We start from the raw sequence: 21,365 nt of genomic DNA, 5'->3' as shown, positions 1-21,365 counted from the left end.
GCCTGGCCAACATAGTGAAACCCCATCTCTACTAAAAATACAAAAAATTAGCCTGGTGTGGTGGTGGGCACCTGTAATCCCAACTACTCGGGAGCCTGAGGCAGGAGAATCACTTGAACCCAGGAGACGGAGGTTGCAGTGAGAAGAGATCGCACCATTGCACTCCAGCCTGGGCAACAAGAGCGAAACTCCATCTCAAAGAAAAAAAAAAGAGTACGAGATTGTAGACTCAAGAAACTTGTCATTTCTTTCAGTGAGATTATTGGGAAAGATGTGTGAATTTAGCCACTTTTATGAGTATTTTTATTGTGGTGTGTATGTATTTATATTATTATGTATTTTTTCATGTTTCTTACTAAAGGCCTTCTGAAAATGTTTTAATAAACATGTGCCATCTGGTATTTTTTAAGAAGTGTATAATAGTTCAAAATCTAGCAAAACTCAACTGCAAAGATTTTTAATATCTGTTGTAGAGCTCAAGGGGTTAACACTGTGTGCGGATGCATTTTTTTCATGATGATGGAGCCGATGCTTTATTGTGCTTTTTTTTCTTTCTTGGTTTTCAAGGCTTTAATAAAATTCAAGAGTTATTTGTATTTTGAGGAAAAAGATTTTGTGGATAAAGCAGAGAAGAGCCTGAAACAGACTCCCCATAGTGAGGTGAGTCATGGCCATAAGAAAATTAGAATCATAAGGCCTTGAGGGTTAGGACCCATTCCTTCATTATAAAAGTGAGGAACACAAGGCCCAAAGGGGAACAAAGGGGCATCTGGTAGCCCCATTAGCCAGTGGCAAGCTCGCCCTCTGCTTATTGTGTTTTGCTCTTTATGTAGTACCATGCTGCTGCTGTTAGAGGCATGATCCTGTTCTTTCAGGATCATTCTGTAGAGAGAAACCTCTTAAGAGACTGAGGAAGTAAATCCAGTGTCTTTATTCTTTATCAGAGGAGGTATCAAGTCCAAAGGGAGGGAACCTGGAGTGGGAGAGTAGACCTTGTGGTGTGGTGCAGGGGCACTAGGAGCTGTAATGTCTCATTCAGTGTCCTTCAGAACTTTCTCTGCCTCCACTTCCGGAGTTGCTGGAAACATGTCTGCCCAAGGTCATAGCACAGTCAGAGAAAGGCTGGCACATCTGGGCCAACCACAAGGGCCAAAAATAAAAAGGGAAGTTGGGTGAAGAGGAAGAAAGTTAAGCTAGAAACTTTTTTTTTGTAAAAATGCTAATGCTGTAAAGCCACCCAGGACACTAATACAAGGAGATGTAGGTGAAATAAAGTAGAGTTTCAGCTGTTTTTAGGAAAGAAATACTAAAGAGAAACAATTATTAGATCTAAAGATGTAATAACCAGAAAGCCCCCTCTTGCTGGGAAGAGAAGGCAGCCTTTTCTGAAGAACTGAAGTGGTCAAGAGAGAATATTCAGTCTAATTCTGGGAGAGAAAGGAGGAACATGAGGATCCAGAGATGTGACATAAGAGTCTTAGAGAACTTCAAAGTGAAAAAACAGAAGTGAGAACTGACACAAGGGAAAGGGATTGATAAATAAGCACTCTTAAACAGTTGTAGTCCCAGGAGTCCATGGAAGGCCAGCTTACTTAAAAAAAAAGATTGTAGAGGTGGGGTCTCACTATGTTGCCCAGGCTAGTCGTGAACTCCTGCCCTCAAGTAATCCTCTCTCCTCGGCCTCCCAGCTTACTTTTATAAATACAATGCAATGAATAATAAAATATAGAACTGTTTGGTATATGTAGCACAGGAATTCAGAAAACAAAGCCCAGGAGTTTGAGACCAGCCTGGGCAATATAGTGAGATCCTGTCTCTATAAAAAAATTTTCTTAATTAGCTGGATATGGTGGTGTATGCCTGTAGTCCCAGCTACTTGGGAGGCTGATGTGGGAGGATCACTTGAGCCAAGGAGGTTGAGGCTGCAGTGAGCCAAGATCACACCACTGCACTCCAGCCTGGGTGACAGAGTGAGATCCTGTCTCAAAAAAGGAAAAAAGAAGCCTGAATAGTGCAGATTAACATGCTTGAAAAATCAAAAGTATTATAAAAATTGAAGATATTGTTGTTATTACACAAGGTATATACTGTTCTCGGGTATGTGATTAGCAGTCTGGCAGCAGCACTTCTAATGTATTTTCCTAGAGAGTTCTTTTTTTGTTTGTTCTTTTTTACAATTCTGAAGTAAAATCATGGTTTTTGTTCCAGATAATATTTTATAAAAATGGTGTCAATCAAGGTGTGGCTTACAAAGATATTTTTGAGGGGGTTTACTTTCCAGCCATCTCACTGTACAAGAGCTGCACGGTACGTACATGTTTCCATCCCATGGGCAAAACTTGAGGGAAGTAGATGAATGGGTTGCGATGACAAAGTTACTGAGTGCTGGAAAGAAATTCAGCCTTAGAGTTGCATGTGTGTTGCTACCATTACTGTTTAGTCCAAAAACAGCTTGGGCATCTTAGGGAGTATTTGCTGGATAGAAAAAGGTCCTGCAATTAGTGTGTGCCATACTTTTCCTTTGAGTGCGTGGTGTGGTGTTACTATTCAGTAGGAAGGATAAAAATGCACATACACAGATCCTCCTGGTGGGATGTCATGATAACCCACCGTTATTAGTCATTGTTGCTTACATTCATTTTTTTTTTTGAGACAGTGTCTCACTCTGTTGCATAGGCTCACCATAGCCTTGACCTCCTCGGCACAAATGATCCTCCCACCTCAGCCTCCTGAGTAGCCGGGGTGTGCTAATTTTTTGGTTTTTGTTTTTGTAGAGGCAGGATCTCACTACATTGCCCTGGCTGGTCTCAAAGTCATGGGCTCAAGCACTTCTCCCAGCTCAGCCTCCCAAAGTGCTGGGATTACAGATAGGCGTGAGCTACTATATCTGGCACTTTTTTTTTTTTTTTTTTTTTTTTGAGACGGAGTCTAGCTCTGTCGCCCAGGCTGGAGTGCAGTGGCCGGATCTCAGCTCACTGCAAGCTCCGCCTCCTGGGTTTACGCCATTCTCCTGCCTCAGCCTCCCGAGTAGCTGGGACTACAGGCGCCCGCCACCTCGCCCGGCTAGTTTTTTTTTGTATTTTTTAGTAGAGACGGGGTTTCACTGTGTTAGCCAGGATGGTCTCGATCTCCTGACCTAGTGATCCGCCCGTCTCGGCCTCCCAAAGTACTGGGATTACAGGCTTGAGCCACCGCGACCGGCCGTTTTTTTTTTTTTTTTTAATACAATCCAACATGAAGAAGGGTACTATCATTAGGGCCTGTGGTCTTAAAAATATATAGGTAGGTAGGTAGATAGACACAGATGTAGATATATAGAAAAGTTGGAGCCGGGTGCACTGGCTCACGCTTGTAATCCCAGCACTTTGGGATTACTACCTTGGGATCCGCCAAGGTAGGCGGATCACTTGAAGTCAGGGGTTCGAGACGAGCCTGGCCAACATGGCGAAACCCCATCTCTACTGAAGATACAAAAATTAGCTGGGCTTAGTGGCACATGCCTGTAATTCCAGCTACTCAGGAGTCTGAGGCAGGAGAATCACTTGAACCCGGGAGGCAGAGGTTGCAGTGAGCCAAGATCATGCCACTGCACTCCAGCCTGGTGACAGAGCAAGACTCTGTCTCAAAAAAGAAAGAAAAAGAAAAGTTAATGCATGAAGATTTCCATGTATTTTCAGTCTGTCAGTAGGCACCATTGAAGCAGGTAAAAAAAAGGAAATCTTTAGGTTGTAAACAGTGTAAACCAAAAACTGTCTTGAGACAGATCTCAATCAATTTAGAAGTTTATTTTGCCAAAGTTAAGGACCTGCCTGTAAGAAAACAACACAGAATCACAGAAACAGTCTGTGGTCTGTGCCTTTCTCCAAGAATGAATTTGATGACTTAAAAATTTAAAAAAGAAAAAGGGCTGGCCGAAGTGGCTCACGGTGGTAATCCCAATGCTTTGGGAGGCCATTATAAGAATCAGTTGAACCCAGGACCTCAAGACCAGCCTGGGCAACATAGCAAAACCCCCTTTCTACAAAAAATACAAAAAATTAGCCAGGCGTGGTGGTACATGCCTGCAGTCCAAGCTACTTGGGAGGCTGAGGTGGAAGGATCCGCTGAGCCCAGGAGATCAAGGGTGCAGTGAACCATGATCACATTGTTGTGCTGCAGCCTGGACAATAGAGTCAGAGCCTGTCTCAAAAAAATAAAAAGTAAAATAAAGGGGCAATGCGGGCTGGAGGGGAAAGTGGGAGGGTATGGTCATCCACATGTTGCAAGAGAAAAGGAGCAGATGGGGAAAGTCAATTATGTATTCATCTCATGCCCAGTTAATCAGTACTTCACATAAGATATGGTGAACATAAAGTAGCTGCCTATGGGGATATTTAAGCTTTTATCTGTAGGTGTCTGCTTAGCAACAAAAGGAAAGGCAATTTCTTGCATGACTCAGCTTTCAGCTTAATTTTTTCCTTTTGACAGAGCAAATTGGGATTCTGAATTTTATTTTCTTTGACAACAAAAATCAACACTGATCTCTTTTAGTTACCTAATTCTTAATGGACATCAGGATGTTGACCACTTTTAGTAATATTTAATATGTATCTCATTTGTTCCATTTATCCCCCAAGTATTGTAGCCACGTTTAAAGTGAAAATTTCCTGTGTCAAAATAACTTTTCCAATATTTTTTGTCCATTTTTTCCATGTCTGCGTGAATTGAATTCGCTCCAGGTTTCCATTAACTTTGGACCATGCTTCAAGTATCCTCCGAAGGATCTCACTTACCGCCCTGTAAGTAACATTACAAATGCCTGCATGCATCCGCGGCATTGCCGTGGCTGCTGTAGTCACCGTGTTCTGTTTCTAATTCCTCCTGCAGATGAGTGACATGGGCTGGGGCGCCGTGGTAGAGCACACCCTGGCTGATGTCTTGTATCACGTGGAGACAGAAGTGGATGGGAGGCGCAGTCCCCCGTGGGAACCCTGACCAGGTCCCGCTTTTCTGTCAAGGACTTTCTGGGGAATAATACTGGGGGTTTTGTTTTTGTTTTGGAACTGTCTCAAATGTTCTCCCAAAGATGCTACAAAACACAGCCTCTCCTTTTAGCAAGTTAAAAGGCTGCGTAGGACTACAGGAGACTGCCTGCCTTTCACCATTTTCTCCCAACTTCCAGTGACTGCTCTTATTTTGTGTACCACAAGCCAACAACCGCTGACTCCAGGATTGCGTAAGCCCCCTGTGAAATCGGTGGTGTACTGCCTACCCTGCCAGCTGTGACTTGTTATCCTACTATATTTTCTAAGGAGTGAATAATATTGTCCTAGTAACTAACTTATTTGAAAGACATTTCCTTCTGTGGGCATTGACTCCATCCCACCTGTTTTCCAAGGAAATGGTAACCTGTTTCTGAGAACACCTGAAATCAGTGGCTACACATTCCAAACCAATCTAAATGCTATTTCCCTTTGGTGTGGCTTTGGTTTTGTTGTTCATTTTGAAATATACTTTTGAACACTGAGATCCCTAAAACTACTAGATCTCTAGAAGTGTAATTGTGAAAGAAACTTGCTTGCAGCTTTAACAAAATGAGAAACTCTTCCCAAATAAAACTTGTTTTGAAGTTTGTGTGACACTTTGCTTCCCTTCAGGTTGGGTGCCTCTTGGTGACAGTGATCAGAAATGTAAGCAGCATGAGGAAGGGTGCTGGCACTGGGAGGAAGAGCCAAGTTTCTGACTTGTGTTTTGGCTGCTTTCCTGTTGCTCCTATTCTTGCCAATCAGCCATCCCATTTCCTGTGAAAATCTGCCACCTTGAGGAAAGGAACAAGAATTTCAAAGGGCTAATGGTCTCCCTTCCGGTCTTCCCTTGGAACGTGGATGTTGATATGTGCAGGTGGTTTCCTGTCTTGCTTATCTTCCTTTGCCCTTAGCTGATGGCTAAAGGGCAGTTTTCATACTATTAAAGACTGAAATGTAAGAATGAGCCTTCCAGGCACTGTGGCTCATGCCTATAATCCCAGCATTTTGAGACATTAAGACAGAAAGATTGCTCAAGACCAGGAGTTCAAGACCGCCTGGGCAACATAGTAAGACCCCTTCTCAGTAAAAAATTAGCCAGACGTGATGATACATGCTAGTAGTCCCAGCTACTTTGGAGGCTTAGGTGGGAGGATCCCTCGGGCCCAGGAGTTCCAGGCTGCAGTGCCATGTTTGCACCACTGCACTCCAGCTTGGTCAACAGAGCATGACCCTGTGTCCAAAAAAAATAAAATAAAATAAACCTTCCTTTTGGATTTCTATATAGTTTCCTTGTCTTCCTTTTTTTTTTTTTTATTCGTTTCTGTTAGATGGAGTCTCGCTCTGTCACTCAGGCTGGAGTGCAGTGGCACAATCACAGCTCACTGCAACTTCCGCCTCCCGGGTTCAAGCAATTCTCCTGCCTCAGCCTCCTGAGTAGGTGGGACTACAGGCACGTGCCACCACACGTGGTTAATTTTTTGTTGTATTTTTAGTAGAGACAGGGTTTCACTGTGTTAGCCAGGATGATCTCGATCTCCTGACCTCATGATCTGCCCACCTCAGCCTCCCAAAGTGCTGGGATTAGAGGCGTGAACCGCCACGCCCGGCCTGTCTTTCTTTTTCAATACATCAGTCTTACAGCAAAGACAGCCTTCCCAGGATTGCCCAAAGACTCTCCTGCATTTACCTCTCTACTTTGGTTAATAGGTAGAGTGGCTCACCACATGGAGGTTGACATGCTGCTGCAGAGTCACCGTGTTAAGCCTGTGGCTCTTCTGAATATCTTGTCATTTTCCTGTTTAAGAGAGTTCCCACACTTCAAGACAATATTGGTATTTTAACATAGTAGCATTAACTAATATATTTGTCTCCTGATGAATCACCCAGACACGTTGATTTGGCCACTCCGTATCTCTGAACAGGAAAACGTGTACAGGTCGAGTGTGATTGGAGGCTGAGGCTCAGCCCTAGACAACTATTAATGCATGAGCTGGTCTTCAAGGGCAGACCTGGTTATAAAGCTTCTAGGTCATCGGAGTTTGAGGGACTCCAAGAAAATAAGGGTGGTGTTATTTAGAGGAAGCTGAATGTTAATTCTTTGTAATAGAAATTACCATATTTAAGTTGTATACCCACTCTCCATCTAAATTATAAAATTAGCTTTCTGTATATATTTTATTTTCACAAATCAAAAGTTACAGGTAATGATGTTCTTCTCAAACATCAAAAGTGTATGTGTGTTTTAATACAGTTCATTTGAAGGGCTCAGAGAATATCTACTCTTCACATAGTCCTATATAAAATAGTTTCTGTAATCAGATCAACAGTGATAACTTGTTTTATTCCAGTGTAAAATTAAACAAGTGGAAAATATCTCCACAGAGACCAGAAAGGCACAATTACATAGTTTGAAGGAGGCAATTAGAATCCAGCAAACCAGTGGGTTTGTTAAAAGCCCATTTCTTGACTGTCAGCCTGTTCTCTTGAAACTAGAATATATGTTGCTTTAAGATACCTTTAGGCCAGGCGCGGTGGCTCAAGCCTGTAATCCCAGCACTTTGGGAGGTCGAGACGGGCGGATCACAAGGTCAGGAGATCGAGACCATCGTGGCTAATACGGTGAAACCCCGTCTCTACTAAAGAATACAAAAAACTAGCCGGGTGACGAGGCGGGCGCCTGTAGTCCCAGCTACTTGGGAGGCGGAGGCAGGAGAATGGCGTGAACCTGAGAGGTGGAGCTTGCAGTGAGCTGAGATCCTTCCACCGCACTCCAGCCTGGGTGACAGCCAGACTCCGTCTCAAAAAAAAAAAAAAAAAAAAAAAAAAAAAAAAAAACCTTTTTTTTTTTTTTTTTTGAGACGGAGTCCTCGCTCTGCCGCCCAGGCTGGAGTACAAGTGGCCGGATCTCAGCTCCATCGAAGCATCCGACCTCCTGGGTCCCGCCATTCTCCTGCCTCAGCCTCCGAGTAGCTGGGGACTACAGGGCAACCCGCCACTCGCGCCGGTAGTTTTTTTGTATATTTTAGTAAAGACGGGGTTTCACCGTGTTAGCCAGGATGGTCTCAAACTCCTTGACCTCGTGATCCCGCCCGTCTCGCCTCCCAAAGTGCTGGGATTACAGGCTTGAGCCACCGCGCCCGGCCGTAACTGTTTTCTCTTAGCTGGTAGTGGATGATAATTCCATTTGAGAAATACTTCTCTACAACTAGCCTCTCTCAACTCTGAAGCACTTAGATAATCATTTTATCCATGCCAAAAATAAACTAAGAAACAATCCGAATAAATTATAATAAATACCTCTACTAGTTGTAAAATTTTAATACCTCAATAAATACCACAGTGTTCCCACTAATGCTGTTTTTTAATTTAGTTTGTCATAATTTGGTTTCATCAACTCCTTTGTCTTTTTTTTTTTGAGATGAGGTCTTACTATCTTGCCCAGACTAGTTTCGAACTGCCCTCCAGCAGTTCTCCCACCTCAGCCTTCAGAGTAGCTGGCATTGTGGGTGGGCACCACCGTGCCCAGTTCCTGCTTTCTAATAAATAAGCCAGAGCTCTGTCTCCAAATGGTGCAAATCATCAGTGCTGTTAAAACAAGAATGGAAAACCTTCAGGTGGTGATGGTGATTTTTTTCATCCTCCCTACCCTCCCATCCCAGTGTGTGTGTGTGTGTGTGTGTGTGTGTGTGTGTGTAATTTTGTTTTTTTGTTTTGTTTTGTTTTGTTTTTTTAGACAGCCTCGCTCTGTTGCCCAGACTGGAGTACAGTGGTTCGATCTTGGCCCACTGCAACCTCCACCTCCCGGGTTCAGGCGATTCTCCTGCCTCAGCCTCACAAGTAGCTGGGATTACAGGCATGCACCGCCACGCCCAGCTCATTTTGTATTTTTAGTAGAGACGGGGTTTCTCCATGTTAGTCAGGCTGGTCTCGCACCCTCGGGCGATCACCTGCCTTGGCCTTCCAAAGGGTTGGGATTACAGGCGGGAGCCACCTCGCATAAATTCTCTTGACTTTTGGGAAAGGGAATTTGCTTTCACCATATTACCCCTTCTTCCAGCCACTTCTCCCAAAATACTAAACTTCAGCCTATTTAAGCAGAGAAGTTGCCAGCCCCAAACAAAGTTGACAGCTGTGGAATTATCTTACTAATAACTGGCATCATAAATAACAGAAATGTTAACTAATATTGTTTATTCTCTCATATTTGGCACTGCCTTTCATTTTAATTAGGTAAATAAACATTCTCAGTTATAATCTTCCTCTTCCAGGGCCCATTAATCAGCTATTGCTTATAGAATTCTTTAAGAACTCGGCTGGGCACGGTAGCTCACGCCTGTAATCCCAGGACTTTGGGAGGCTGAGGTGGGTGGATCATGAGGTCAGGAGATCGAGACCAGCCTGACCAACATGGTGAAACCCTGTCTCTACTAAAAAATACAACAAAAAAATTAGCCAGGCATGGTGTCGGGCACCTGTAGTCCCAGCTACTCGGGAGGCTGAGGCAGGAGAATGGCGTGAACCAGGAGGCGGAGCTTATAGTGAGCCGAGATTGTGCCACTGCACTCCAGCCTGGGTGACGAAGCAAGACTCTGTCTCAAAAAAAAAAAAAGAAAATTTAAAACTCATGTAGGTTGTGATTATGGAAATTAAATTTTTATGAAGGATCCTGGTAACAAGAGTCTAAATAATTGAATTGCATAATTTCCCAGTAGTTATTTTCCTTTTAATGAGCCTGACTAATTTAGTTTGACTAATTGAAAGCTTTGTCCAGGATTCCTCTAGTGTGAAGTTGTAATCTACTAGCATAGATTTTTTTTTTTTTTTTTTTGAGACGGAGTCTCACTCTGTTACCCATGCTGGAGTGCAGTGGCACAATCTCGGCCCACGACAACCTCCGCCTCCCAGATTCAAGCGATTCCCCTGCCTCAGCCTCCCAAGTAGCTATGACTACAGGTGTGCACCACCATAGCCAGCTAATTTTTTGTATTTTAGTAGAGACGGGGTTTCACCATGTTGGCCAGGATGGTCTCGGTCTCCTGACCTTGTGATCCAGCCACCTCGGCCTCCCAAAATGCTGGGATTACAGGCATGAGCCACCGTGCCCAGCCACATAGATTTTTTTTAACAGTACAATATTAAAACATACAGACTGATGTTTTGTGTGAATTATGATTCTTTATTCTGACTGGTGCCTATGGAAGCAATAGGGAAACCTGTCTACTAATTAGTTTTGTCTTTTTCCATAGAGAAAGCTTGGACTAGATTTCTGGAAGGCACCCACTGTGGGGTGCTGCTTGTTCTGTGGTGTTGCTGTGCAGTGAATGGGTGGAGCAGAGGGCTGCAGGAGACACTCTGAGATTCTGCTTTGTACACACGCACTGCCAGCGCATGGCATTCTTGAGCCCATAAAGCAAGACCTCTCAGGCCCTGTGGTTAGCATCCCCCACACCCATATCAGCCACTAGCATTTTAAAGATGGTTTTAGGTGGGAATGTAAGGGACCAGAAAAAGAGTTTTACAATTATTTTAGGGGCCTTAACCTTCATGTCATTGCTAATCGGTGAATTAAATTACCTTTTAATCCAAGAGCCTCATCCCTGTTTTCTTGGTGCTAAAAACTTTTACCAATCTGAATCCTAGTGTCATACTCTAAACACTAACCCCACCCATCCCACTGTCGCCAGATGGAGATCTTAGACTTGCAGACTTCCAGCAGGGATTCTCCTGATGAGCATGCATACCAGTGCAGCTGGGCACACTGGGGAATAGCCCGCTGGTCTTCAACACCTGGCTTCAGAGGCAGGGCGGGACTCCAGGCGCTTGCGCAGGTGGTTGGCAAAATCCACCTGGGTCTGGGACAGGACCTGGTTGATGATGCTCTTGGGCAACCACCCCTGCAGTAGGAGGTAGGAGAATTTGGCCATCTTGTGGGTTTTGGCCCACTGTAGACACTCTGCCCTATCACAAACAGGCTGCCAGGGGCTTGGTCTTCAAGCTCTGTTAATAGTTGCAGCCTTGGGGTTGCCTGGTCAAGGGTGGGAGGACTGCATTGCTGCTCTGCTCTCATGACTTTCAGAAGCACAAGACTAGCCAACAAGATGTTTCAGCCTGGTCTTCCCAGCTGTGTGACCGTGAACAAGTTACATTGCCTTTTTCACCCTTCAGATCTCTGGACCTAAGTTTCCTTCTTTCTAAAATGGTAACTACATATAGAGTTGAACTTTACTATGAGACAGAAGAGGGCCGGGCACAATGGCTCGCACCTGTAATCCCAGCACTTCGGAAGGCAGGCAGATCATGAGGTCAGGAGTTTGAGACCAGCCTGGCCAACATAGTGAAACCCCGTCTCTACTAAAAATACAAAAATTAGCTGGGTGTGGTGGCTCACGCCTATAGTCCCAGCTACACGGGAGGCTGAGGCGGAAGAATCGCTTGAACCCAGGAGGCAGAACTTGCAGTGAGCCGAGACCACACCATTGCACTCCAGCCTGGGTGACAGAGTGAGACCCTGTCACCAAAAAAAAAAAAAGAGGGAGCCATCACAGGCTTTGAAGATGGTAGAGCAGCAGTTAGGCCATCACTCAAGGCCCTTCCCTGTCTTACAGCCTGTGATTCTATCAGAATAGAAGAGGATTCTTTCTGTTGCATGGGGGGGATGGGAAGAGCCTGTTTTTCTCACTACCACCTGCCCTCCGGATCCCCCTCTCATGCCCTTCACCTTGAGGTCGATGCTGAGTAGCCACGTAAGTTTGGTCTTCGAGGGACTTCCAGCCAGTGGGTGAAGCACCATGCAAGTGGGACCGTGCTCCGCCCTGGCAAATGGAGAAGTCAAGTCAGGAGGACAGTTGTGAGTTCTCTCTTGCACCGGCTGCTTACACCAGTACCACAGATACACGTTTCTACAGTACCTTGCTTTTCTAAGTTTTATCAGGGAAGTGCCCTTTGCAAAGGGTAATTATTTGGCAACTGGCATGGTTACCAGCTCATCAGAATAAAGGCTGCTTGTAGCTGGAGCGGCCCCTGAGGCCTCTTGTGCCCTTTAGTTACTGGATTACAGGGAGGTCAGGGAAAGGATTCAGGCTGGTGGCTGGGCTGGGGCCTTGGGAAATTCAGGAGGCCATGGTGTACTGAGTGGTATGGATTATTTCAATATTTTAGTCGACATTACAGCTGTACCTGAGCGTACCAGCTGAACCTCAGCCCTGCCCCATGCTTCAGCAAATGATTAAGTTCTTAAACTTTCTGGGAGGGTCAGGACAAGCTGTTTGGCTGTCGAAGTAGGGCCTATCTTGTCTTTGTCCCTCCTTTGGTAAATAAGTATGTTCTTTTGTAGAAGGAAGCCATGGGTGCACCAAGGGTTGGTTTCTTGGAGCTGGGGATGCAGTCCACATGCTTGGGTGTGCACCTGCAGGCCTGTGTTAGAAGAGGGGGGTTTGGAACCTGCTGCCCGTATTACCTGATGACACCCTTCTGCTCAGGCATGTTTCCGAAGTCTGTGGCCATGCCAGCTAGCACACAGGTGGAGCCTCGGCGCTTGGCACAGCGCACGCTCACAAAGTCACGGGGCCCCACCAGGTTTCCTGCTGCCTCTGCAGCCATCTCGTGAGTAATGAATGTATCTTTTCCAATCTTCTGCAGGACCTACCAGGCCATGGGGAACCAGAATCACGACTCAGCCCGTGTTGGGCTAAGCACCCCCCACAGCTAGGGGTCCTCTCTTTGATATAGCATTCACACTGGGCTTTCCTGGGCCCCTGCCACCCGCACCTGGACTTTGCTCACCTTGATCTCCTTGACATTGGGGTTCCACTCCCCCATTGCTTCCATGCGCTCCACCAGCTCTTCATAGAGCCTTTCCATGGGCTGGTCCACCACGACCTCCAGCCGGAACACCTTGCCCAGATCTGGGACCACTTTACTCATCACTTTGTCCCCATTGTCCTGTCAGAGAAAGGAGCCGCAGAAGGTGGTTAGACAAAAATATTCTTGGCCAGGCGCGGTGTGTCACGCCTATAATCCCAGCACTTTGGGAGGCCAAGGCGGATGGATCACAAGGTCAGGAGTTTGAGACCAGCCTGGCCAAGATGGTGAAACCCTGTCTCTACTAAAACTACAAAAATTAGCCAGGCATGGTGGCAGGCACCTGTAATCCCAGCTACTTGGGAAGCTGAGGCAGGAGAATCGCTTGAACCCGGGTGGCAGAGGTTGCAGTGAGCGGAGATCACGCCACTGCACTCCAGCCTGAATGACAGAGTGAGACTCCGTCTCAAAAAAATAATATATATATATATATATATATATATATTTTATATATGTATATTGTTATCTAGATCTCATAGGCGATACAAGGCAAGGTGGGGAGGGGTACAGCAAAGGAACTCCAAGCTGAACACGAGGAAGCCTGGAACTGTCCTAAGACAGAGTCAGTAATCATTGTTGCCTTGTGCATTTGCTGACAAGTGGAGGAAGTTACCTGCTGCCACTGGAGCCTTTTAAAGATTTCTTGTTTTTTTGAGACAGAGTCTTGCTCTATTGCCCAGGCTGGAGTGTAGTGGCACAATCACGGGTCACTGCAGCCTCAACCTCCTGGGCTCAAATCCTCCTGCCTCAGCCTCCCAAGTACCTGGGACTATAGGCATGTACCATTACACCTAGCTAATTTTTAAATTTTTTGTAGAGATGAGATCTCCCTGTGTTGCCCAGGCTGGTCTCAGACTCCTAGGCTCAGGCAGTTCTCCCATCTCATCCTCCAGGTGTGAGCCACTGCACCCAGCTCCCCTGGACCCTTTGTCTTGGTGGGGAATGATGGTGGTATGGGTAGGTCCAACTGAAAAGACTCTTACTTGACTTCAGAAGCTCAAAGATCCCAAGAGGGCCGGGCACGGTGGCTCAAGCCTGTAATCCCAGCACTTTGGGAGGCTGAGACGGGCGGATCACGAGGTCAGGAGATCGAGACCATCCTGGCTAACACGGTGAAACCCCGTCTCTACTAAAAATACAAAAACTAGCCGGGCGAGGTGGTGGGCGCCTGTAGTCCCAGCTACTTGGGAGGCTGAGGCAGGAGAATGGCGTAAACCCGGGAGGCGAAGCTTGCAGTGAGCTGAGATCTGGCCACTGCACTCCAGTCCAGGCGACAGAGCGAGACTCCGCCTCAAAAAAAAAAAAAAATCCCGAGAGAAACCTGGGAATAGGAAAAGTGGTTTACACCAGCTTGATTAGATACATAGAACGTTGAATGGGATCTTCAAGATTTGTTTTAGTTCAGTACCTCATTCCACATCAGAAGAATGTGAGGCCAGAGAAGGTCAGTGATTGGCCCAGGGACCCTTAGCTAAGAGCAGTGCCGACCTAAGTCCCAGGTTCCTTGACTGCCAAACTAGTAGTCTGTTAACTCCGTTACTCTGAGAACTTAGGGAAGGAGGGGTTCTACCTGAACTTTGGGTAGTGGGCAGCTTGTCAGCTTTTGCTGAAGGTAAAGCCACCAAAATCTCCATAACAGAGCTGCCAGCCTTTACCGTGAACCTGGTTACTGTCCCCAGTGATGGGTCAGTGCTCAAGCGCAGAGAACCCCAGAAGGCTGTGGACCACTCTGTGTTCTAGTCCAGGCCTGTTGTAGAGTGAGCCCACATCACCCCTGCCAGCCCAGCCACACGTGGGCTGACAGCACAGACAGTGCACTTTGGCGTCGTTGGGATATATGACCCAGGGCGATGAGGCCTCACTTGCACTTGGAGTCCCCCTTGCATGGTCTCTGCCAAGTGGGTGCACAATGCAATCCTATTCTATAGCTAAGGACACAGGAATAGTATTTCTCAAACAGGACTCTCCAGGGTGTCTTTTCTGGGGGAAGAGCATTATCTGAGGATATATTCTCAGGAAAGGAGAGTTCTCAAGTTAAAACCACTTGCTACCCAGTGACTGCTGCATGAGACAGGAATTCTGGGAAGAACAGTAACCCCAGCTGGCCTTGAGGATGGCAGTAGAGCATGGAGGAACCACAGGCTTCTCCCCCACGCTTACCTGCTGGCTCTCCTTCTTCCAGCCCTCCTGGTTGCTAAGGATGCCCAAGGCCTTCTGCATGGCCTCCTCCCCCTGCTGGAGATAGGCCAGCTCCTGGTCACTGTAGAGAGTCTCTTCCAGCCGAGAACCTGGGTACACAGCCAAAGAGAGACAGAGCTTCCTTCTTCTCCCAGCCTCCACCAGCTCTCATCCCTGGAGCTCTGGGTCTGCTCATTATTCTGAAGAGCCTGGACTGAAGCCATAGGGACCAGCCTGCTGTTCGAGTTAGACACAGCCACCACAGGTGACCGGAGGGGGATCTGGCCTTGAGGAACTCTAGGCTGGGAACGTCCTTTCAAAATGAAGGAAGGGCAGGAGGGGAGCCCAGGCCACACGCACCACATCACCTCCCGGGAGCCTCCTGCCAGCCCCAGGAGCCCAGAAGCCTCAGCACTTACCAAGCAGAGAGCTCCGCCGCCGAACCTGGCTAATCCACGTGCTAGGGTTGGGGCCTCCCAGGGCCCTCCGGTTCAGCTCCTGGCCGATGGCGATCACAGCCTGTTGCCTTAGCCCTGCAGAAGGGAAGAATCCTTGTCTAGGAGCTGGAAAGCCCCTTAGAGATGGACCATTCCACCCCCTCATCTTGTCACAAATTAGGAAGTTGGCTTGGAGAGGGCAGTGACTTGCTCAGGAGCACACAGGATTCTAGCAGGGATCTGAACTACAGCCAGGCCCCCAACTCCCACCGCAGTGCTCCAGGGTCCAGAAATCTGCCTTCCATCTGGGGTGGTCAGGCCTGGCCCTGCCTGGAGACGGGCTATACCAGAGCCTGCTGGAGTTTCTGTCCCTAGAAGGGGAAGAAGCTGTGTTCAAACAACCAGAAGAACCCTACTTCATAAGGAGAATACAACTCCTGAGGTCTGTGTGCTTGCATGAGTCTGTGAGCTTGCATGAGCTCAGTGTGCTTGCATGAGTCTGTGGTTACATGAGTCTGTGCTTGCCTGAATCTGCTTGCATTGCATGAATCTGTGATTGCATGAGGTCTGTGTGCTTGCATGAATCTGTGCTTCCATGAGTCTGTGTGTTTGCATGAGGTCTGTGTGCTTGCCTGAATCTGATTGCATGAATCTGTGCTTCCATGAGTCTGTGTGCTTGCATGCCATAAGCTGCTCTGTGTGCCCCTGGATTCTGGGCCAGGGAAGTCCTGTCCATCTAGTGAGGACAACCCCACTGCCAGCTGCAGAGGTAAGCATGGCTTCTCACTCTAAAGGTAGCTAATTCAATCCAGTGTAATTGGAAAGATCGTGTCTAGATTGACTTGTGTACCCTTCAGTGGCAGCAGGGGATTCAAATGACCTTGGATGCTAATCAGCTCTACAAAAGTAGCTTCTTGTAGCTGGTTTCTGTCCCTTTCTGGGTATTCAATGATAAGTCTTCCCAGCCCCACCGTCTTCTCTCTTTACCTTGCCCTCCTGTCTTACTCCCCTGTCTCTCTTCTCCTCCATCTTTTTTTTGCCTGTGAGAGTCAAGTCTAATAGTTACTCTGGCACTGTGGGCAAGACTTTCCTGGGTACCCCTGCTACAAGCCTTGTCCAGCTCTGAAGGAAGGCAAAGTCAGGAATAGTTCAAGAAAGATGGCCGGGCATGGTGGTGCATGCCTGTGGTCCCAGCCACTCAGGAGGCTGAGGCAGGAGAATTGCTTGAACCCAGGAGGCAGAGGCTGCAGTGAGCCAAGATAGTGCCACTGTACTCCAGCCTAGGCAACAGAGTGAGACTCTGCCTCAAAAATAAAATAGGCTGAGCGCCATGGCTCATGCCTATAATCCCAGCAGTTTGGGAGGCGGATCACCTGAGGTCAGGAGTTCAAGACCAGCCTGGTCAACAAGGTGAAACCGTATCTCTACTAAAAATACAAAAATTAGTCAGGCATCGTGGCGTGTACCTGTAATCCCAGCTACCCAGGAGGCGGAGGTTGCAATGAGCCGAGATCGTGCCACTGCACTCCAGGCTGGGCAACAGAGTGAGACTCCGCCTCAAAATAAATAAAGTAAGCCAGGTGTGGTGGCTCACACCTGTAAAACCAGCACTTTGGGAGGCCAAGGTGGGAGAATCCCTTGAGCCCAGGAGGTCAAGACCAGCATGACCAATACAGCAAGACTTTGTCTCTAATAAAAATAAAAATAAATAAATAAATAAAACTAGCTTGTTATGGTGGTGCACGCCTGTAGTCCCAGCTACTCAAGAGGCTGAGGTGGGAGGACGGTTTGAGCCCATGAGTTTGAGACTGCAGTGAGCTATGATTGTTCCACTGTACTCCAGCCTCCGTGGCAGAGACCTTGATTCAAACAAAAAAAAAAAGAAAAAAAGAACGAACGAAGGAAAAGGGGAAGGAAGAAAGGAAAGGAAGAAGGAAGGAGGGAAGAAAGAAAGAAAAAGATTAAAAATGAAAGAAAAGGAGAAAAAAAGATTGGAGTCCTAGAGGGAAGACCAGAAATTACAGAATCTGGAAGGGATGTATCTTAGTAACCAGCCCACTTCTTCCAAGGGGAAAACTGAAATTCAAGAAGGGAAGAAACTTGCCCAGGTTCACCCAGTAAGAGGCACAACTAGGATCAGAATTGGGTGGCCTGAGCCTCATCCGCTGAGAGCTGGCCAACCCCTCATTGCCTCCTTCCCGCAGCGCTCACCCTTCATGTTGCGCATGTGTCTGTAGGAGCTCCCGGCGCACAGCTTGAATGTTGCTAGCAGCATTGTTTCCTGGCAAATGTGACAGTGGTGGGGTCGCTGCCACCACTGCTGCTGCCTCTTCTCTCAAGAAGTGGTTCTTCGTCCTTCCTGAGCCCCTCAAGCTTCGCCTCTGAGTCCCGCAGCTGCAGCCTGGACCTGGTAATCTGCGTCTTAAATGACCCCCGCTGAAGGCTGTGCATCATCATCAGGAGATAAAAATGCCATCACTCACTGTGCAAAGGAAGGGGTCAAGGATAGAGCGATTGCCTCACACTGCTGCTTTGGCCGTTTGTGGGGAGCGGGGGGTGGGGGAGGGTGCAGGGGAGAGTGAGGAGGACAGGGCCAGGCTGGAGGGATGGAGGGGAGAGAAGCAGGGGCAGCTTAGATGAAGGCACATAGTGGTTTTCAAGAGTTTAAAGTGCAGATTTCTAGCCCTTGTCTACAGAAACTCCAGGCTCAGCTGATCTGGAATTGAGGCTCAGAAACATGCGCTAAAAAAAAGAGAAAAGAAAAGAAAAAAGCTTCCCTTGGCCAGGCAGGGTGGCTTACGCCTATAACCCCAGCACTTTGGAAGGCCCAGGTGGGCAGATCACTTGAGATCAGGCGTTCGAGACCAGCATGGCCAACATAGTGAAACCTCATCTCTACTAAAAGTACAAAAAATTAGCCAGGCGAGGTGGCAGGCCCCTGTAGTCCCAGCTACTCCGGAGGCTGAGGCACGAGAATCACTTGAACCCAGGAGGCAGAGTTGCAGTGAGCCAAGATTGCGCCACTGCACTCCAGCCTGGGCGACAGAGTGAGACTCCATCATAAATAAATAAATAAATAAATACCCAGTGGTTGCAATGCAGGTGTTGTGTGGACTACACACTATGAGAACCACCGTCTCGGGAGAGTGAGCCAGGGTGTTTACCAGGCAGTAGAGACCGTATGGCTGTTCTTCTGGGAGACGACCCTGAAGTCCACAGAGTGGAACTGACTTGTTCAAGGTCAAACAGCTGGCCAGTGGCAGGGCCAGGACAACAACCCAAGCCTCTGGCCTTCAAGCCATCTGTACACAGTTCCTCCTGCGGTCCCCAGGACACTGGGCATATTCAATTGTCCATTCATTTACTCATCCATTTATAGAAATCACCTTTCCCAAAGTCCTGTTCTGAGTGAGGGTTCCTCACAGGGGTCTGTGCTGGAGCAAGGATGACCTCTCACGGCTGAGTTGGGGGTGCAGCCCTATCAGCTTACAGCAGAGAGAAGATGAGGGCCTGGGCTACGCCCACACCCTTCCTCACACTTTCCCCCCAGTAGCTTTGTCTGGGTGAGCTGGGCTGGGGGTCTTGGTATGTGCTGAAAGCTTGAAAAGACAGGGCATGGGCTGGGCGCGGTGGCTCATGCCTGTAATCCTAGCACTTTGAGAGGCCAAGGCGGGCAGATCACAAAGTCAGGAGTTTGAGACCAGCCTGACCAACATGGTGAAACCCCATCTCTACTGAAAATACAAAAATTAGCCGGGAGTGGCAGCGTATGCCTGTAATCCCAGCTACTCAGGAGACTGAAGCAGGAGAATCACTTGAACCCGGGAGGCAGAGGTTGTAGTGAGCCAAGATCGCGCCACTGCACTCCAGCCTGGGTGACAGAGCAAGACTCTGTCTCAAAACAAAAGCAAAAACCAAAAAAACAAAAATTAGCCAGGTAGCCTGGTGTGGTGGCAGGCGCCTGTAATCCCAGCTACTCAGGAGGCTGAGGCAGGAGAATTGCTTGAACCTGGGAGGTGGAGATTGCAGTGAGCTGAGATCACATCATTGCATTCCAGCCTGGATGACAGAGCGAGACTCCGTCGCAAAAAAAAAAAAAAAAAAAAGAAAAGACAGGGCATTGGGGTGTTCGCCCTAGTCTTTGCACTTTAGGGGCCCTGTCAGGCTGTAAGGCCCCGCGAGGCTTCTGCATTTCCCACTCACCCTCACCCTGGCGCAGCATGTGCTGGGCTCTGACGGAATTTCTTCCCTTTACAGTGACCTTGTGGCTGCTTTTAAGCCAGATTCATTGGGCAAGAATATTGGGAGTGGAAAAACTCACACTGGAACTGCCCCTGGCCCAGGCCCTGCTCCCTGTGTGAGGGAGTTCTGTGTCCTGCCACCACCTCGCAGAGGCAGAAGGTAGCCCTAAAAATGGGGAGCAGTGCCAGGGTCCCATGCAGTCTTGCTGTCTCCCCCACTCCAGATAGGGTGAAAGGGACAGGATCTGCTCAGAACCAGGCCTGGCGCTTGGAGCCCATATAGAACAGGGGAGTCGTCCCCTCGGCCCCCGATTTCCACCTCGGTGATACAGTCGGGGGATCCTGGGAGCAGAGGCCACCCAGAGGCACCCAGCCCATTCCTCAAAACCTTCTCCTCCCGGAAACCTTCCCCTCCAGGAAACCTTCCTAGACCATCTTCTGGAATGCTGGCTCCTCCCACCACACCCTTACTGTCAGTTTCACTCGAGGGGCTTAGCTCTGATCCTGATTTGTTGAATGGTTTGTGTGTGTTTGCTTGTCTCTTTTGTGGAATTATTTCCCCAAGGCAGGTGCTGGGTCCACTTTCCCCCTTAAACGCTGTCCCCACCCTCAGCACTCACCTCTAGCAGAGACACAGGGGACTCTTGCTCCTTCTCTATTAAAACTTTTTTTTTTAAATTTTTAAAAATAAAGATGGGGTCTTGCTATGTTACCCGGGCGGTCTTGAACTCCTGGGGTCAAGCCATCCTCCTGCCTTGGCCTCCCAAAGTGAGCCACTGCACCTGGTGTGCTCCTCCTCTGTTGAGTGACCAACTGGGAAAGCAGCTAGGGGTGCAGGTACATCTTTAGACTCAGGAAACCTGCCCAAAAGCATTGTTTCCCGCCCTCACAGAGTCGCCAAGAAAGACAGCAGGGCCTCTCCCCCCGCGCCAGCCTGTGCGTAGGCCCTCTACCTTTCAGAGAGGAGGTGCAGAGGATGAGCTGGGCAGGTGGGGCGCCAGCTCCCCCAGCTCCTCCCTCTGATCTGCTGGGGCACGTGCCCCTCCTGCACATGTGTGCCTGCAGGCTTGCCTCAGCGAGGTGGGGGGAGTGGGGAAGCAGTTATTATGGGACAGGCCATGCAGATGATGATCAAGGCCCTGCTGCTGCCTTCCTGTGGAGAATTATGGCCATTCTGAAAGGGGTGGAGGTGGTGTGGGAGAAAGAAAGAGGATAGAGCCTATGGCTGTGGCTGATGTCAGAGGCTGCCACTGACTCCCGGGGAGGCGGTTGGGAGGTGGTGCTGAGTGACCTCTGCAAGGGCCAAGGCTCTCTTCCTCATCCTTTCCAGGCAGAATGACTCATTAACTCTCTCCATCCCTCAGAGCAGTAAATTGGTGAGAGGGGTCTGGGAATTTCCTCTGGTTCTGGACCATCTGTATCTGGCTCTGCTTTTTGATGAGGGCAGAGCTTCCAAGAAAGAAGGCCAGATGACCACGACAGGCCATGGGGAAGGAGAGCCAGGGAGCCAGCTCAGGTGGTGTGCATGTGCCATGCGGGAGAGGAAGGCCCCCAGGTCAGGTGAGACAGCCAGGGCTTTGGAGCAGAAAAGGGGATTCCAATCCCTTCCTTCCTCCTTCCCTCCCTCCCTCCCTCCCTTTCTT

At 48.2% G+C, this 21,365-nt stretch overlaps 2 protein-coding genes across 7 annotated transcripts in view; one reads left to right on the top strand and one right to left on the bottom strand.

Moving 5' to 3' along the window:
- ASH2L (ASH2 like, histone lysine methyltransferase complex subunit) overlaps positions 1-5,612 on the top strand; it is a 34,645-nt gene extending 29,033 nt beyond the window's left edge. For 5 of the 6 annotated variants that reach the window (XM_017849377.1, XM_017849378.1, XM_017849382.1 and 2 more), the window contains 4 exons: positions 568-660; positions 2,209-2,307; positions 4,719-4,778; positions 4,867-5,612. In XM_017849377.1, coding sequence (XP_017704866.1) covers positions 568-660; positions 2,209-2,307; positions 4,719-4,778; positions 4,867-4,974 — 360 coding nt within the window. In that variant the 3' untranslated portion in view covers positions 4,975-5,612. The remainder of the gene's footprint in view (positions 1-567; positions 661-2,208; positions 2,308-4,718; positions 4,779-4,866) is intronic. The other variant, XM_017849379.1, reaches the window with a different exon arrangement.
- Positions 5,613-10,161: 4,549 nt separating this feature from the next.
- Positions 10,162-18,025, bottom strand: STAR (steroidogenic acute regulatory protein). The gene is made up of 7 exons (XM_017849376.1): positions 17,693-18,025; positions 15,464-15,577; positions 15,027-15,154; positions 12,789-12,947; positions 12,463-12,647; positions 11,725-11,818; positions 10,162-10,900 (listed from the first exon to the last, which is right to left on the bottom strand). Exons 1-7 carry the CDS (start codon positions 17,754-17,756, stop codon positions 10,787-10,789), a joined length of 858 nt encoding a protein of 285 aa, XP_017704865.1. The 5' UTR covers positions 17,757-18,025; the 3' UTR covers positions 10,162-10,786.
- Between the last annotated feature and the right edge of the window lie 3,340 nt (positions 18,026-21,365).

The sequence above is a fragment of the Rhinopithecus bieti genome, unplaced genomic scaffold (genome assembly GCF_001698545.2).
Source record: "Rhinopithecus bieti isolate Rb0 unplaced genomic scaffold, ASM169854v2 scaffold_32047, whole genome shotgun sequence".
NCBI lineage: Eukaryota > Metazoa > Chordata > Mammalia > Primates > Cercopithecidae > Rhinopithecus > Rhinopithecus bieti.
The sequence above is the reverse complement of the archived record's forward strand: the minus strand, read 5'-3'. Positions and strand labels throughout refer to the sequence as shown.

Bases quoted from the DNA above. Each gene is read 5' to 3' on its own strand.
- STAR (XM_017849376.1), bottom strand. From the start codon at position 17,756: ATGCTGCTAGCAACATTCAAGCTGTGCGCCGGGAGCTCCTACAGACAC. The intron at 15,155-15,463 runs GTAAGTGCTGAG...CTGTGTACCCAG, and splicing joins GCGGCGGAGCTCTCTGCTTG to GTTCTCGGCTGGAAGAGACT. The intron at 12,948-15,026 runs GTAAGCGTGGGG...TTTCTCTGACAG, and splicing joins GGAAGAAGGAGAGCCAGCAG to GACAATGGGGACAAAGTGAT.